The sequence below is a fragment of the Tachysurus fulvidraco genome, chromosome 8 (assembly GCF_022655615.1).
Source record: "Tachysurus fulvidraco isolate hzauxx_2018 chromosome 8, HZAU_PFXX_2.0, whole genome shotgun sequence".
NCBI classification, from domain to species: domain Eukaryota; kingdom Metazoa; phylum Chordata; class Actinopteri; order Siluriformes; family Bagridae; genus Tachysurus; species Tachysurus fulvidraco.
The window spans coordinates 17,259,353-17,277,618 of record NC_062525.1 but is presented as its reverse complement, the minus strand read 5'-3'; the positions used below and the strand labels follow the sequence as shown (position 1 = coordinate 17,277,618).

The 18,266-nt window shown below is 39.8% G+C and overlaps 1 protein-coding gene across 2 annotated transcripts in view; it reads left to right on the top strand.

Moving 5' to 3' along the window:
• The first annotated feature begins 13,121 nt into the window (after positions 1 to 13,121).
• nrg3b (neuregulin 3b) overlaps positions 13,122 to 18,266 on the top strand; it is a 127,173-nt gene continuing 122,028 nt past the window's right edge. Inside the window, exon 1 of one of the 2 annotated variants that reach the window (XM_047816988.1) lies at positions 13,122 to 14,937. In XM_047816988.1, coding sequence (XP_047672944.1) covers positions 14,124 to 14,937 — 814 coding nt within the window. In that variant the 5' untranslated portion in view covers positions 13,122 to 14,123. The remainder of the gene's footprint in view (positions 14,938 to 18,266) is intronic. The other variant, XM_027140378.2, reaches the window with a different exon arrangement.

The following is an 18,266-nucleotide window of genomic DNA, read 5'->3' as shown; positions in this document are numbered from 1 at the left end:
GAACGGTGTGGTGATACACCAGAATGAATGTCCTCTTTGTTCAAAAAACGTGTTTGCTTGAATGGTTGTGACCATGTATGGGTCATATATGACATAGTGGTTCTTCACTGTAGTAGGGAATCAATTTACTGTTACTTGTGTGTCTCATGTTACTCACTATAAAGCTTTTTTAATACTTATGCAATATTGCTTACCTCTTTCTGAACACAGAAAACATCTCTGCTATATCTTTCTATATCCAGTTCCCTTGTTTACTCCATGATTGTTACTTGTTTATTCACAGCAAGTACAATTTATACAAAGTACAGTATATTTAAGATAGTTCTTACAAAAAAATTAAGATCTGCTTATATCACTCCTATACCACATAAGCGACACTGGATATTGTTTTCAGCCTGCATTCAATAGAGACTTCCATTTCTAACAAATAAAGCCTTATACAGGGCAACTGATGGCTGGAAAGTGTACATGACCCTGCACAGACAAAAAGATAGGAATGGAGAAGTTTCTACCCATTAGCTTTGTCCATGAGGGAAAGCAAATATTCTCTTATCATTTGAAATCATATTAAACCTTACTGGGTATCAGAATGTTTAGATACTTAAATTGATATCAGGGACCATTTGTTATTGCTTTGACCTTTTTACTTATATCACATTTGCTTATTTACCAAGACTCCAAGACTTTTCTTAAACGGGTGCTAAGGAAAATCAGCATGTTAATTAAGTAATTATCCCTCATAATCTCACTGCCGACTCCTGCTAAACCATTCCTTTACCTGCCGCGATTGCTGTCTGACGGCTAGTGTGCATCATTCAGAAAAAGAGAAATGTTTGAGCCTAATTATAACATAATTTTTAGTTACTGGTCTTGTGTGGGACATGATTTGACATGCTGTCAGTGGAGCTCATGGTTATCGTGTTTCTTACTGTAGACATGGGGACAATTTGAAATCAGTCAAAAGAAATCAATTAATTTAACGTGATTATTTTAGCATAATTTTAAATAACATACATTTTAAAAAAGTAGTTTGAAAAAATTCAGCTCTTGCTCTGTTTGGCTTTCAAGTTTCTTTCTCTTAATTTAATTTGACTACAGGCAAAACCTTCTTGTCAGTGAAACTAAAGTTCTTGAAACTGTTTGCATATAAATGGAAGGAAAACCTACTTCACATAATATTTTCTTAAATTATATTCTAACCTTGCTGTTTTTTTTTCCACAGTATGGACCATTGCATTGTTTTGCTTTTTTAATTTACTGAACAAAAGCAACGACGCAGGGTTTATCTTTTGAATATACGGTAAATAAATCGAACAAAATAAAGACGTCTATCTGTGAAGGATGTCACAGAAAATTCTCTGAGCTGAGGAATATGAATACTTTGTAATAGTGTTTAATGAAAGAACAGGACTAGAAAACAGCATGCTTTATGCAAGTGGCTTTTCATACAGAGGCTCAAGGAGAGAGTGATTTATCCTTGAAAATGTGCTCATATTAACGTGAGCAGGAAGCTGCCTGGACTGAAATCCATTGAGCAACTGACTGAAGGATATAGCCTTTTCCTCCGGGATTTGGTGAAAGAGAGTTTTTCCATTTTGGGGGAAGTGATGGGAATTGATTTAGGCACTTGTTCTACTGCATTGACCGCCACCCTGCTGCCATTTTCCTGAAGCACTCTGTCTCTGATCAATGTTAGCACATGTAACGAACCAGATGAATGGCAGATATATGAGACCCTTCCTTGAAGGATAACAAAAGGACTCAGAGACAAGACAAACATTTGCCCAAATTCATATCCGGTGTAAGTAAACAAACAGACACACACACACACACACACACACACACACACACACACACACACACACACACACACACACACACACACACACACACACACACACACACACACACAGAAAGCGGCGCACAGTGCAGTTCTCTAAATACAAGCCTTCAGTAGGCTAACCAGTTTAAAGACATTTCTAGAATTGCAGTTATCATTGCAACTCAAATAGCAAAAAACCCCTCAGTTTATATCCAGTTTATAATGTTGATGGAGCTTCATTGTATTTCACTAATGAAATATAGCCAATGAAGAGAAGTGTCTGCATTCTTTAACTGCTTTAACTTCTAAACTGTCATTGTGTGTTGAAAAACAAAATAAAATTTGGTGCATAATAGGTTTGCTTAAATGTATTTTGTATGCTGTGTAGTTACTAACCCTTACTAACCCTTACTAACCCTTACTAACCCTTACTAACCCTTACTAACCCTTACTTCAGTTCTTTGTTGCCAATTGTAGTTCTCTAATCAATTCAATATTACCAGCTAAATATATAAGCTTATAATGTGGGAATGTGTGTGTGTCAGGGGTAAGATCTTGTTAATACATGCAGACACCTCTATTGTAAAGATTAATAAGATTAACTTAAAAATTCTGTACTTGTGGTGTCTTTGTATTCTTAAATCTGATTGGTCAGAAACATACCATGACAATAGTGATGACCATAATGACAATAGTGATGTCCATCGTCTTTACATCACATTTACATTAATGTTGCAACTAACATTAAATAATTAGTATATAATAGTGTATAATATTTTTTAAAGTAACAGTTCATTCAGACATATTTGCATGTTTTTACCTGCTCTAATAATAAACTTATACACAGTGATACAGTCAGGACAGGATAGAAGATTATCTGTAACAAGATAAGCTGGGTTTTTCTCAAAAAAAAAAAAAAAAAAAGGCGGTTTGTAGCCACTAAAATATAAGTGATAAGAGGAACTAATGTGTCGAACAGATGTTCCACAACAAAGGGTTATGTTATCATGTCACCCCATTATGGATTAGATTCATATAACAGAATGGACCATTGTGTGTTATGTGTTGGTTGATATCAAGCCGTTTAAACTTATCTTATAACCCACACATATTTTCAGTGGTATTTTTTTTCATCAAAGCCTCAAATGAATTGAGGCATTAAAATCTAATCCCAGGTAAATGAAAAAGATAAAAAACCAAAGATATGTTTTCACTTCCCATTGAGGAATTCCCATTGTGAAATCCAGTGATCTACGTCTTCTTGCATCTGTAGTGATCTTTCCCAAGTCTTTGAACCATACGTGTTGATGTAAATCTTTCTGGATGATGAAAAATACTGCAAGTAAGATGACTGAAGAATCAGGAGAGACTAAGAACCAGGGTATAGACAAAGAGCTAGTTTATTGTGCGCAGTAAGACAGCTTGTGCACTCTTTAGTCAAAACATAAGTTCATAACAGTCAATGTTTATACTGATGCGTGCATACAAAGGACATAGTTAAGACAATATAGATCATCCCCAAGGCTAAGCTAAGGGAATAACACATAAAAAACACGAACAAAGGCATTGTGACCCAGAAAAAACAGATACGTGTACATATCAAACTGAATTGGTTCTAAATCATTTATCATCTTCACATAATCATAGAAATACAAAATAATCCCATAGCGTCATTCCACGTCAATTTAAATAGTAGATCTCACTTTGTTCATTCTTTTTTATTTCTTTTTTCCCCCAAGTCTGTCAAAGTATTTTGTCTAAAAACTAACATGAACACATTATTTCAGTCCCCTGAAAAATATAATATGTTCTAATAAATAAAAGGGAAGCCATATTTAGGATTTAATATCTCCAGCAATATTGTTCCCAGCCACATAATATAAGGTAGATATAAAGACTAGTGTTCTACATGTAGAAATGTTCAGCAACACCACTGAAGACCAGTTTATATTATATGGGGTTCAACATTTGTGAATATGAGTAAAATGAGTGGCTTATAGACTCTATATTAATAGGTGCAGATGCTAGAAGTCAATTTGTCATAAAAACACCATATATTATTGACTTGTGTCAAATTCTGAAGTCTGAACAACCAATAAACAAAATGTACTACACGACAAGCGGGTCTTTGAACTATCACTAATTTCATTTGATATTTCTAGAGATATTAAATGCTAGACATGTCTCCCCACATGAAAAAAATATGATGCTGCCAGAATTCAGCCAAAATGCTTCAAACCTTTGGCGTTAGGCAACAAATTATAAAAGCAAATAAGCAAAATCTTCGACATGCAGCAACAACCAGACCCTTAATCTAAACTGACACAGAATGATATTTAAAAATCTTCCATCTTCTAATCATTGGCATACTAATTGTCTCCTATCGCTTTCGTGCCTTAACAATCAAACCCATTTTCTTCCTGAAATCTGTTTTGTGCCTGTTTGTTTATTTATTAATTAATTTATTTATTTATTACATCTGCACATACAGAATAGCTCAAAAAACAAAAACTCTAGAGAACATAACAATAAGGGGCTAGAAACAAGAATTGTGTTGTAATATGTTGTGACAGGGTTAATGATTATGCAGTAGAGTTGATACAGAGTTGTACATAATAGCTGTACTGTATATAATAGCTGTGACACAGATGGGTGAAGGCCACTGCTGCGGCTGTGGCTCTGGTCTGTGAAGATGTGCATGTGTGAAGCACCAAGCTGCATCACTCTATAATCAGCACAGCAGCATGCACATTCCTGCCATGTCTGAAGATGAAAGCTGGGCAGATGGGAGTTTTTCCCCCCTGTATTTGGTGCTTGCTTATTTATGAGTGTTTGTGCCAGACTGAGAGTGAGGGGAAAATATGTGTGCAGAAATTCATGGGTACAAGTTTAGTGTATAGTTTTATAAAGAAGATTCCTCTCACTCTTTACTGCCACATTCAGACTGTATGTGGAGAATATTGTCTCAAGCATGACACTATTCAGGCATAAATCAAAATAATAAATATAACACACACACACACACACACACACACACACACACACACACACACACACACACACACACACACACACACACACAAAACATGAAAAACATTTTTTTCTATCTGGTCAATGAGGGATATTTCCCTTTTAGAGAAGCATATTGTGCATTGATATTGTGTCTGTGGTGTTGCTTGTCCTTCAACAGACTCACTTTCTTATTTTTGAGTGTTGTTCTGCATGCAAATGCTCTCTCTCTCTCTCTCTCTCTCTCTCTCTCTCTCTCTCTCTCTCTCTCTCTCTCTCTCTCTCTCTCTCTCTCTCTGTGTGTGTGTGTGTGTGTGTGTGTGTGTGTGTGTGCTACTCACACTCTCCTGTGTGTCACAGTCTCTTGTCTGTGGGAAGGTGCTCCAGAGAAGAGAGAGCTCTCTGTTTGATTTAGCCCTGATTGAACATGATCATCAATTGCCTTTCTCCATGCTTATGTTTACGCTTTCGGTGCATGAGAAAGTGAAAAGATCCCCCCCACCTTTTTTCCTGCATGCTTCACCTGCCATCCACAGTGGATCTCATGACAGGAACAGTGGTCATGCTTCATGGCCACTTTGACTACAACTAGCAACTCAGCATTTACTGGTGTGAATTAGTAAGATAAAGATCCAACACAGTGTTCCCAAACGTATGCAGATTGCTGTAATGTTTGCCAGGATCTGACACTAGGCTTTTGTGACTAGCCAACTGGCAGAAAGGAGACAGTCAGAGAGAAAACGATGCATTCAGGAGCCTGTTAGTTATCAAAATGGTCAATTTACATGAGGCTCCAGTCCAGGTTGTGGAGCTATGCAGGGGAGAGAAGCAAATGATGGGAGCACTCAAACTTAGAGTGCTTCATTAAAGCAATAACTGCTCTAATGGGTTTTCTGTCAGGAAATTACTCGTGTTTTGTGGCAGCAATATTAACGTGTGTTGTTGCCAGAATCAGAATAGCATTAGATACTAATGTTTCTAAATGATAAATTTGAACAGAATAAAGTATAATTTACTTTAGGAACAATGAACCAGGCAGTGATGTGCATTGCATAATTTAAGAGGATCAGTATCAATCCATTTGTTGTTATGGCTGCAATGACTTCCTTCCGCTTCTATGGGATGAAATGGTTCTTTTTAAAATTTCTATTATCACCTCTTACTCATACCTACTTGATACCTTTCTGTTTACTCACAAACTAGCAACCAAAATGAATTGTCACATCATTGTTCCTTAGTACTGTATGTGTCTGGGCTTAAACTTGGATTTAGGAATTTAGGAAGCCTTACTGCCTTTATTGTGGAAACAGCACAGTTCGATTTATACAATATTTAACACTGATATCATTAAAATGGAAATATGTTTTGGATTTTCTGCTCCAACCCTAAGTGCTTTATTTAACGAACTTTAATCTGCAGCCAGATTCAAATGATACATTTCCCATGTTTGTCTATATTGGCATTAGAATGATAATATGATAAAATATTATTGTGTCTGACTGTGCAGAATGAAGATATGGTGGCCTTTACCAATTTAATGTAATAGCATGTACAACTCAACCATCTTTATGCCACTAATGTACTGTAAATAATAGAATAAACCTTTATAGCAGCTACACTGTTATTTTGGGGGAAGTGTGATATGTGTGTAATACATGACATGTTAATGTCTCTCTCACACACATCTCTCCCTTGGGGATCTCATGTATGTCATGAGGTCTTGAATAATGCTTGTAGATATTCTTAGATATCAGATTTTAGGCATGCGACTGTAACATTACATAATTTCCACTCACCATTCACATTATCAGGAGCAACAAAGCACTTGTAGATTCATGTCATTATCTAGTTAGTCAATCATGTAAATTAGCAAAATTGTCTGCAATCATACAGGTCAAAAGCTTCAGGTTAATGTTCATACTGTATCAAACATCAGAATGGGGGAAAGAATGTGATTAATGTCACTTTAACTGTGCCAGTGTTGTTGGGCTGGTTTGAGTCTTTCAGAAACTGTTCACATCCTGGGATTTTTACACACAACAGCCTCTAGAGTTGAAATTGGTGAGAAAAACAAAAAGCATCCGGTGAGCAAAGGTTCTGCTGGCTGAAACACCTTGTTGATGAAAGAGACCAAGGGAGAATGACCAGACTGGTCTGAGCTGATGGGAAGTTTATACTAACTCGAATAAGCGCTTTTACAACTGTGGTGAGCAGATAAGCATCTCAGGCTGAAAGACCTTCAGGTGGATGGGCTACAATAGCAGAAGACCACCTCAGGTTCCACTCCTGTCAGCCATGAACAGAAATCTGTGGATATCATGAGCACAGACTCACACAAACTCTTTCTACTTTAAATGCTCTGGGCAGTAGCTCTTAACCTAAAACATGAATGAATATGGGTGGTGTCTGTTTTATCAGCCTAGTTAAAGCTCCATGCCCAGAAAGGTCAGGACATTGTTTGCCTTGTTTCATGCCAATATTTACCTACAGTATGTGGCTGGTTTGCATTTCATAGATCTTGCACATGAACCACTATTCATTAAGCAATTCAGTTAGCATACATGCTCAGATAGGAGCAACACCACCATCCACCTATTAAACAAATGTTTTCTTGTTTGTTTGTTCATCTTACATCACATTCAGCAGGCTTAAAGCAGAAGACTACACTGGATACCTCGGGGATGTGAACAGCATGGCCCATCAAAGCTTTGAAACATGCTGCCGTGCTCTTCCAGTTGTTTTCTTGCTTTTGTTCATTCATTCTCATGGAGATAGAAGAAGGCTTCAATTCCTCTTCCATCTGCTACCTATCAGACATGAAACAAAATTTCAATACATGAGCCTTTGGCTTAGGGGATAATAAAAAACAACTGCAAAGGGCTCACATTTACAAGAGCAGAAGGGAAAAATGTATGACAGAAAAATCAAAGAATCCACTTAGAGAATATGATCGGGGGGGGGGGGGGGAACGGTGGCTTAGTGGTTAGCACGTTCACCTCACACCTCCAGGGTCGGGGTTTGATTCTTGACCTTGTGTGTGTGGAGTTTGCATGTTCTCCCCGTGCCTCGGGGGTTTCCTCCGGGTACTCCGGTTTCCTCCCCCGGTCCAAAGACATGCATGGTAGGTTGATTGGTATCTCTGGAAAATTGTTCGTAGTGTGTGATTGTGTGAGTGAATGAGAGTGTGTGTGTGTGTGCCCTGCGATGGGTTGGCACTCCGTCCAGGGTGTATCCTGCCTTGATGCCCGATGACGCCTGAGATAGGCACAGGCTCCCCGTGACCCGAGAGGTTCGGATAAGCGGTAGAAAATGAATGAGTGAAATATGATCAGAAAATGGAAATTACTATCACCAGAGTGAGAAGGAAGAGTAGGAAAGAGACAAATAAACTCCAACTACACCAGGAATAGTCTTGCACTTTAAGTTTGACTTACAGGTCAGTGAGCACATTCCCTAGGGAAGAAGCACCTTGAAACCGTGGGTCCATGAAGTGAAATGACAGCTGAGTATCACCAAGAAAAAATGCAGACAGAGCTTTGTTTATGGATTCAAGCATGAATGCTAATCATCTACGGAACAATTCAACTGTACCAAACACACTGGAGATACACCAATTTTGAAATGATTTGTATTCTCTATGAAGCTGCTTTATAGCTTAGTTTCTTTCACAACACATGCATAGTCGAAGCACACTATAATACCTATATGCCTGAGCACAGTAATGACTGGTCACAATGTTGAATGATCAGGCTAAACATTCTACTTAGACAGAATTATTACTATGAAACAATCATGGTTGAGACTGGGTCTCATTGTATGGATAAAACTATTATGAATACACATATGAACACACCCACTGAATGAGAGACAGGCAGTACCACTCATGATTGTGATTTATTTGTCAAGTGCCTCACATCTGCAATCATGCCACATCTCTTCTGAATAGCAATCATCGTAAACAGAAAAGCTGACAGCTCTTTTGTTCAAACCAGGTAAAAATTTATGGTACTGACTTTGTGTCATTATGTAATTTGTACTTTGTTTGGGCTTAGTTTTATTATTTCTAGTTTCTCTACCAAAAGGATTTTGAAAAACCAATAATCAAGAAAGTAATCCGCTGTGTCCATGTTTATTTTACCTTATATATATATATATATATTTTTGCATATGCCTACTCAGTCAATACTGAAGACAGTCATTGTGTAAAGCCTCTCTGAATAACATGTTCTCAATGACCAATCACTGATCAGCATTGCGTCTCGTGACCAATCATTGATCAACATCTTTTTTGGTCTTTGTTTTAAATGGCTATATATATAGTATTTCACTTTGTACTGGGTTTCTAGAAGAAAACCATGGTAGTCCATGGCAAGATCCTGTGTTCTCATTGCCACAGACAGGGTTTGATACCAGGGTTTGATTCCTGAACTCTCAGTCCCGGTCTCAAGCTTGGAGAAAATGGAAGGGTGGCTTCAGGAAGGAAATCCAGGGCAAAACCTGCACCGATTCAAAAATATGCAGATGGGATGATCTGCTGTGGCGACCCCGAGCAGGGAGCAGATGAAGGACGACAACACCGATGTTTAGTCGAAGCCTTTATTTGTCACATTACAAAATACATTAAAGCACAGTGCAATGCTTTCCTTCACATATTCCAGCTTAGGTGATTTGGGTCAGAGCACAGGGTCAGCTATGTTACTGCACTCCATGAGCAGAACAGGTTAAGGGCTTTGCTCAAGTGGCAGCTTGAGCATGGTAGGGCTTGAACCCTTGACCAACCTTTGATCAACAACTCAGATCCTTAACCGTTTAGACCACCACTGCCCCTGAACAGCCCACTTCTGCTGAGAATGCCAAATCCTAGCATATTACTTGCTTACAATACAGTAACTGCATCAACCCAGTGACCCACTGCCATCACCAAACATCAGATTTGCACTGCAGTTTTTAGTTGTTTGTTCTAGGGGACTGAAAGATTATTCCTATGTTCTGAGCTTTACATTGATTTGGTTTTCTTTCTAGCCAGCTTTCTGGTCTTCATGCTGGTTTATCCTTTTTAACAACAAATGCAGTCCTTTTAAGCAAAACCCAGGGCTCCAAACCAAGAGTAGACATACAGAGCTATTAACTAACTGTCAGTAATTAACAGTCAGGGCACATTTGCACAATATGAAACACCTGTCAGTTTCATGTTCCAATATTTTTGATCTCTTGACCAAATGGGCAGCTGTTTAACACATCTGGGTGTAAATAGCAGTAAATAAAAGCTGAAATTCTGATCTTTCATCTCTGTTTTTTTTTTTTTTTTTGGTTCCTGTACTTTTGGAGTGCATCGTGTATTCTATTCCAATTGTTTTTAGAAAAGCTTTCCCATTTAAGTAACACATTTGGATGCAATTGATCACGATGGATAAATGAGCATGCAAATTAGCCTATGATGTCTTTTGGTGATAACTAGAAAGCTAAAAACTGTTGTTGACTCTGCTTACTTCATTTCATTTAGTGTATTTTTCTTTTAAATGTTGGTGGTGCTGTTGTTAACTTGTAAATTGCAGATTTTGAGGGGAAAAAAAGGTAACACATGGCCTCTGGATATCTAGGATCAATTTTTTACACATTACAAGGTTTTGTAAGAGCTCGTTTGTCTCAGTCTGTTTCTTTGCAAGTTCTTCTCTTCCCTGCATTAACTTACTATTTTGTAAGCAATGAATGGAATGAAAATAACTACAATATGACTGCACTTGACTACACGGATGTCTTTATGCATCAATCATAAGCTGAAGTAAAACTAAACCTTATCAATCATTGTCGTGGCCACAGGAGAAGGTCCAGGAAAATGGCTTTCATGTCTTAGTAAATGTAAAGATTAAATCAGTTAGAAAATGGCTGTAAAACAATTTGTACATTTCATATATTAATCAACAATGTTCACTGCACTACTAAAAAAAACAAAAAACAAAAAACTCAATGAGAAATCCTTTTTTTCCTTGGATGATGTTTTATTTTTACACTTAATAAGCTGGAAAAAAAATCCTGCCACCTGCTGGCAGACAATATGTAGTGTATGCTGATTTTCTGTAACAGATTGTTTACCCCATACCCTAATTCTTCTCTTCTACACACAGCTCACGCCAGCACCAGCTGAGCCTTTCACACTCTCCCAAAGCTAGCAGTATGAATAGATATGCATTTGTTTGTTTGTCCTTGCTATTTTGTGTATGCTTATTTTGCACTGTGGGACACACAGTGGGAATAACCAGAAGGTTTTCTGGGTGTGCCAGGGATTTCCAGTTTTGGGATATTGGCATCCTCACAGCGCTTTTTTCACGTCTTAAAGCCCAACACTCATGTGTTATTCTCTGATACAGAGGTAGGAAAAGCCTTCAAATGGAGCTCCACTTCCTCCTCATTTTATAATTCAAGAGCCAGGGCTCGCTTCAGTGACAGGCCTGTGTAGTGTAGCTGTGGCGTGCTGTCACTCATAACCACCACAGTCCCATGTTAACTGCATTCCATCTTAACTGCACATTTCAGATTCTGTGAGGAATGTGATGGCTCACTACAACATCTTTCACTGAGAGAACTCTTTGAAACTATACTCTTTGATTAAGAAACTTCCAAGGAAAAAGTGGCACATTGAACACGAGGGACCGAGAGTCCATTATGAGGTCCATGTGAATCAAAAGATGTTCTTAAATATCCTATCCTGCCTGTCTGCATGCAAATAAAGCAATCTCAGGCAACTATGTTTAGAAATGATCCACCGATTAAACATAACCATCGTATATATTTCAAAATAAAACAGTTTTTTTCCCTTGTCATTCCCTGGGCACTGACTACATTTACACTGCTATATTCTTCCAATGTTTGCATCTTCCGTTAAAAAGGAATGAAATGTTGCACCTTTGTTAACACATACATCCCACTCTACATTTGTTTTTTATTTCTATTAAAGGTGTGGGTTAGTGATTTTTAAGTCAGAGCACACTTGTGCTATTTCTTCCCATCACATTACAGCAGCTGTCAATAAAATTAGAGTAGAAACTCCAGTTTCCATGGAGGCACAACATCCAGCTAGTCATGAAAAGAAGCCCTCTCTACTTACCTGTCAACCATGTTTTCTGTCAATTCAGAAGCACCCTCTCTCTCTCTTTCTTGCATTCTGAGGTTTTAGCCTAATCCATGTTTATGTGTTTTGAAGGGTTTTACTTAACTGACAAAAATACTGACTCTACCTCACAGCCCACGGACTACAGTATACTGTACAGTACCTCATACTTTTGCACATTCGGGTCCTCAAAACACACAAAGCACAAAATGTTATTTTGCTTTTCCCTTCCATTTCATTGTCTTATAATTTTGTTGATAATGAAATGCAAGGACACTTAACCTTCTGCTAAAGCTTGAAGTGATTGTATAGTGTGTATGTGGTTTGTGTTGCGAGTGACAGCAAAACAGCGGATGCAAACACCTCTCTCCTCCTCTACAGTTTCTATGTCTTTCATTTCTCGATCATATCCCTCTGTGGAATAGGGGGAGTGTCTGTAAGCCTTGAGGCTTTACATTGTGTGCTGCTGCCTCACACTTACTGCATACTCCACTTTCATTTCTCTCCTCCTCCTATTGCACCCATCTTGTTCTCATTCATTTTTTTATCATTCTCTAAGCTTTTTTCTGTTTTCTCCCCCATTATTCTGTTCTTTTCCTGCTAAATCTGTCACTGTTTCTCTCTCTCTCTCTCTCTCTCTCTCTCTCTCTCTCTCTCTCTCTCTCTCTCTCTCTCTCTTAAACACACACACACACACACACACACACACACACACACACACACACACACACACACACACACACACACACACACACACACACACACACACACACAGATGCTTAATAGGAACTGTGGTCTGAAGCAGGAGGAAGCAGGTGAAGGAGGAAATTGAAAGACAGCATCACTCAAAGTCCAACCCTACACACACATATACACACACAGAGAGACTGCAGCCTCTAAGAAAAGCAGCCGCATCAGTTTTCAGAGCAGCGCTCCCTCCTCCCATTCTCTTCTCACTTGCTCTCTCTCTCTCTCTCTCTCTCTCTCTCTCTCTCTCTCTCTCTCTCTCTCTCTCACTCTCTCTCTCTCTCTCTCTCTCTCTCTCTCGCTCTCTTGTGCCTACTCACATACTCTCTCCTTCTTTGCTAGCACTCTGGTGTGCTCTCTCTCTCTCTCTCTCTCTCTCTCTCTCTCTCTCTCTCTCTCTCTCTCTCTCTCTCTCTCTCTCCCTCTCTCACTTGCTCGCTCTTTCTCTTTAACTGTAATAGTGCCAGTGTCTGTGTCTCCTAGTGTGGGAATGTAGCAGACTTGGAGGCAGTGCTGCTGTTCAATCTGAGTGCATGGATGGACTTTGGACACTCGTCTGGATGTGTGTGGACAGAAGGGTCTAGCTAAGGGCATGGATTGTTAAAAAAGGATCAAATGGATTTAGCCCCTCTGTGCCCTCTGTGATTAATTCCCCTGGATCGTTGTCCATCGCTCAGCTGCTTTCTCCTGGGGAGGAGATTACCAGCTGCCCGAGTCGTCTGGAGAGCCGCTGGTGAGTGAAGAGAGATGAGGAGAGGAAGCTTGGCATGTGTATGGAAAGAGTGAGCTGCAGACGTGCCTTTGGAGTGAAGCTATAGTCCCCACCGCTATTACAGCTTTCCAGCGCAAAGCCACAGAAACAAACGCTGAAAGGCAGAGCAGCATCAGCTGCGATGGTTGCTGCGTTGGTGCAGCTGTGAAGGGGCTGCAGCAGGGAGTTGCCGGGTACATTCTCTCTTAGCTTTGGATTTACAGCGTGCTTCTAACGGTAGCCGCAGTGTCCTCGATCCACTGTTCTGTCTGTCAACCTTGTTTTTTTCTTGCTCTCACCTTTTTTACTTGCTGGAGAACCTTGGGAATTATCTTTAGCTCTCTGGACACTGAACTAGATAGAGGCACGTCTCTCAACCCCCCCTTCCCTTTTCCTCACTTACCTCTGCTCTCTGAGTGTGTGTCTGTGCTTCAGCATGTTTGTGTGAGTAATTATTACTGGCTTGTGATTTTTGTGTACTGTGTTGTTAAGAATTTGCATTCAGGTAGTTATGTGTAGTCTAAGGTCCTGTGCGCTGTTAATATGATCTGTCAGAGATTGCATCTGTCTCTGTAGCTGTGGCTGAGTGCATGTTTGAATGTTAATGAGATGCCCAGCCCTGCTTTCTTGGTCAACCCCCTCCCCTGTTTGCATCGCTTCTTAGCCGGGCCCTAAACTCCAAAAGCATGAGTGAGAGAACAGCTCTAGGGGCCACTATGGAGACCATGACCCTGGAGGAGCCTGGGGTTGAAGAGGCCTCTCCCCGGGTCCCGGGGCCCCTCCGCTGTGGCCCCTGTGCCATGTGGCCCCGCCAGCAGACATGGCTGTGTGCTGTCCCCCTGCTGATGGGATTTGTGGGTCTGGGCCTGAGTCTCATGCTACTCAAGTGGATTGTAGTGGGTTCAGTCCAGGACTACGTGCCCACTGATTTAGTCAAGGGTATTGGGCAGGACCCCATCTTCCTCTCCAAACCTAGTGCCCTGCCAAAGGGCCCAGATGCTGCCACTACATCCACTACCTCCCCAGGCAATACTAATGGGCCAGTACCTGGTTCAGCTGCAGATGGGACCTCTACAGTGCGTAGGACTCAATCAGGCACATCCTCAAACCACAGCAGCAACAGCAGTGGGGCAAGAGGAGCAGGATCAGTGGAGGGAGGCTCTGGGAATCGAGCCCCACACCTTCATAATAGAGTTGGCACACGAGGGAATGGCACAGCTACACCTGGGGAAAAAGTGGTGACCCAACGCAGTACCACAGTCAAAAAGCCAAGTACAGGTGGCAGCCGAAATGTTTATCCCTCATCCAGAGCTGTACCACCAAGCTCAGTCTCCATCACTACTGCAACTACCACTACTTCTACAGCGAAAAGCACAGCTACTACACAAGTGCCCCCACCTATCACTACATCTACTAGGCCTACTCAGCGCTTAAACCATGGACGTGTCGCCAAGGGGCCTTCCACCAAGCCCACTCGTCCTCACCACCGTTTCAGAACACGTAAGTCTAATCAACCACCACTTTAACATCACTGTGTGTATGCATCTGATGGTTGTTTAGTCATTATGCATATTTTCCATTTTTTTTAAAATATATCTCAATGTTTGGCTTTGGGAGTAGGTGATTGTTAAAGAATAATTTATTTTACTGCGATTTCAGTCATGCAGTACCTCAATTTTCCTCCGCTTGTTTATGCAAAGGAGAGTTAGTTTGTAACACAGTGGATATATTCACATAGACACTGCTTTTCAGATCAGACTTACAAAAGAGGCAGTCAAGCAGGCTAATAGTGCTGGTGCTGCTGTGCTCATTAGCTGTGCATGGTAATGAGGGCTCACATGAGTCCTCTCTCATCCAACTCCATTTTTAATATAAATCTTTTGGAATTCTTTTATTTTTTATTTTAATTTAGTAATCTTTTATATTCATGGCTTCATGTTATATTCTGTGTTCGTTTTTTTTTCTTTTTTTTCAGTAGCACTAGCCTAATCTGACTGCTGATCTAGCATGGGAGATTTGTGCCCTTATCAGGCGCAACCCTTAGACACAGAGCAAACAAGACAGAAAGGCGAGAATAGTGAAGAGAGAAGAATTTAAGAGGAGAGGGCACTGCTGCCTCTGTCAGCACAGATCAAGTCTCAAGGAAAAGATTCCATTTAGATAAGTGAAGATATGAGTACTGCAGTAGGTATGGCGGGTAGACCGGAGAGAGCGGCCGCAAACTAGTCTGAGAGCTCTACCACAGGGAGGACGAGAGTACGAAGGAAGGGTCTGACTCTAGAGAGGTTTTCATTATAGGTACAAAAGAGCTGCAATCAGAGATTCCTGTTTGCTGTTAAGTGTATATCTCACTTTACTTGTCTATTATACAATTCTATCTACATACTCAGGTATGCTTTTTGCGAACACTAACTCCATTCTCAAAGTAGTGTGATAACCAGGCATTAATGAAATTACTGCATCTCTTCAGATAAAAGGGGGAAATATTAATGGCACCAGCATGACTTGTATCCAGAGGATGAGCCACAGTGGGGAATTAGCACTACTCTGTGTGCTAATTAAATGTTCTTCTCTAATCAAATCCAGAAGGCTGTTTATTTAGAAAGCAGGGTCCTAAAAACAGGCCACCAATTGTGAGTGTCACTACCAATTATCAGCTTTAAGATGATAATTTCAGCAATTTACATAGGGCTTAATGCTTAATGCATTCACTCATCACAGAGTGCTTTGTCAAGGGGTATCGGTCCGAGGTTTTTGTGCACGTGCATCATCTCTACACCCTCATTTCCTTTTGAAAAATACATTAGGGATCAGGGTGTGACTAATGTGAAACAAAAACTTTAAGGATCCGATTTTTAAAAGATCAAAATTCTTAGAATCGGTAAGGTTGTCTGATTTAGTATCGGTCAAAAATGATACAGATTTTACTGAAAGGTTACTGACAGATAAAGTAGAAACCCACAATTTTAATTTGAAGAAATCGTTTGACTTAATGCAAACAATTAAAAAAAAAACAAAAAAACACAGGCATTTTTTCTTGATCATGTGCAGTGCATGTCTGTTCCTTTCACATGCGACAGGTTTAGACTAAATAAATATTATATTACTACTACAGGCTAAATCCTTATCTAAAAATCAATCAAATACCCTTTTATACATCACGATTACCGCAGTACAGGTATAGACAACTCTAACAACCGTTGAATATCAAGGAAAAAAAGGTGTTATAAAAATGATACTTAAAATATTATGATAAGTGACATTTTAAATGCCTTTAAGTTGTTAAACTCACCTCAGTTCGAAAGAGAAGCAGATTTTGTCCTAATGGATTGAATGGATTTCAGGTTTTGGTGTGAAATCAGTTTTCTTATCATTGGTTGTTATTGTAAGAGGCATCAGATTCATATAAACAGGTTTCCTGTCTAACATTCAAGGTACTGTACCAAGCGACCAAAATATCAAACAGGCCAAAAAACATTACATTTTGCACTGATGTAGATGCTATAAATGGACTAATAGGTATAAAAGCTTTTGAATTAGTTTTTTGTGAGCATATTCAACGCTAAACTTCCCTTTTTTTTTGGTTTGGTTTGCTTTTTGGCTTGTAAAAGGTACCAAATTTCACTCTGATTCAGACTAATAGGTGTGAATGTAGAATGCTGAAGAGTGAGTCAAATTAATTTCACATATTACAACATATTGGTTAAACATAATATTAGGATGTCAGAAATATGCTGTGGTTCAAATTTTATTTTTATATTCAGTGACATGATGTTTCTTTATGTACAGTACCAGGGTGGGTGGTGGTGGGGTGTTTATGGATAGGTTGAACGCCTCTACAGACCTCATGGCCCTCATTTATTCATGTGTTGATGATATTCTCAGTCACATCCTTGGTCATGATGGAGGTTGCAATGGTTATACAGCTGAGGTCTTTATGACTACAGCTTTATGTGTTTGCAGGACTGGGAGCTGCCCCTAGGGCACACACTCCACATGGCCTTTGGATCCTATGATAGGTGTTGCTGTTGGAAACGTGTGACGTTTTTAAGTTCATCCTTAGTGGAGGTAAAAGAATGAGGTTTGGCTGCCTGTAAAATAGACTTCAATTTCTTTCTGCCATATTGTATAAGGTAATCTATCACAATTTAATGTAATCTATTCCAGTCGAGCCAGAGCCATACACTGTCTTCTGGGCAAGTGCATGATAAAATGGCCTGTAGTGACCAGATGCACGAACATCCATCTTTAGGTTAGATTTGTATGATAATACATCGGGAGAGCCTGTGCTCGTATTCCAGCCGAGCGAATTGGATAAGAGAGACTAACAACATTTTAATATCACTCAAATGGATCCCACCACACATGACATGTCTGAATTAATCTCGTTTTCTTCTGCAGTGGGTTTGCAGCCATCTATTAGGAATGACAGTGAAATCTGAGAACCTGTTTTTTGTTTGTCTCCAGCTGTACTGCACTTCACCTTTTCCTCCTGCGAAACGCTCTTCTTTCCTTTCCTGTTTAGCTGTTTCACTCTTCTTTTTATCTGTGTTTATCTTCCTCTCTTTCTCTTAAATTGCCTGTCTGTGCACCCTGTGTGTGTGAGTGTCCCTTCACATCCCGTGTCGGTGTTTCTGTTTGGTGCACTTGCTCTGTGCACAGCCTCATTGCTTCCTGTATGAGGAGGTGAAGAGGCATCTAGCAGTTTGCTGACTGCCGGCAAAATTGGGAGAGAGGCACACCAACCGACTCATCGTTGTTATTCTACACGCATCTTCCATGTTAGAGTGGTACGAGTCAGAAGGTAGAGTGCTAGTATGGGTTTTTGT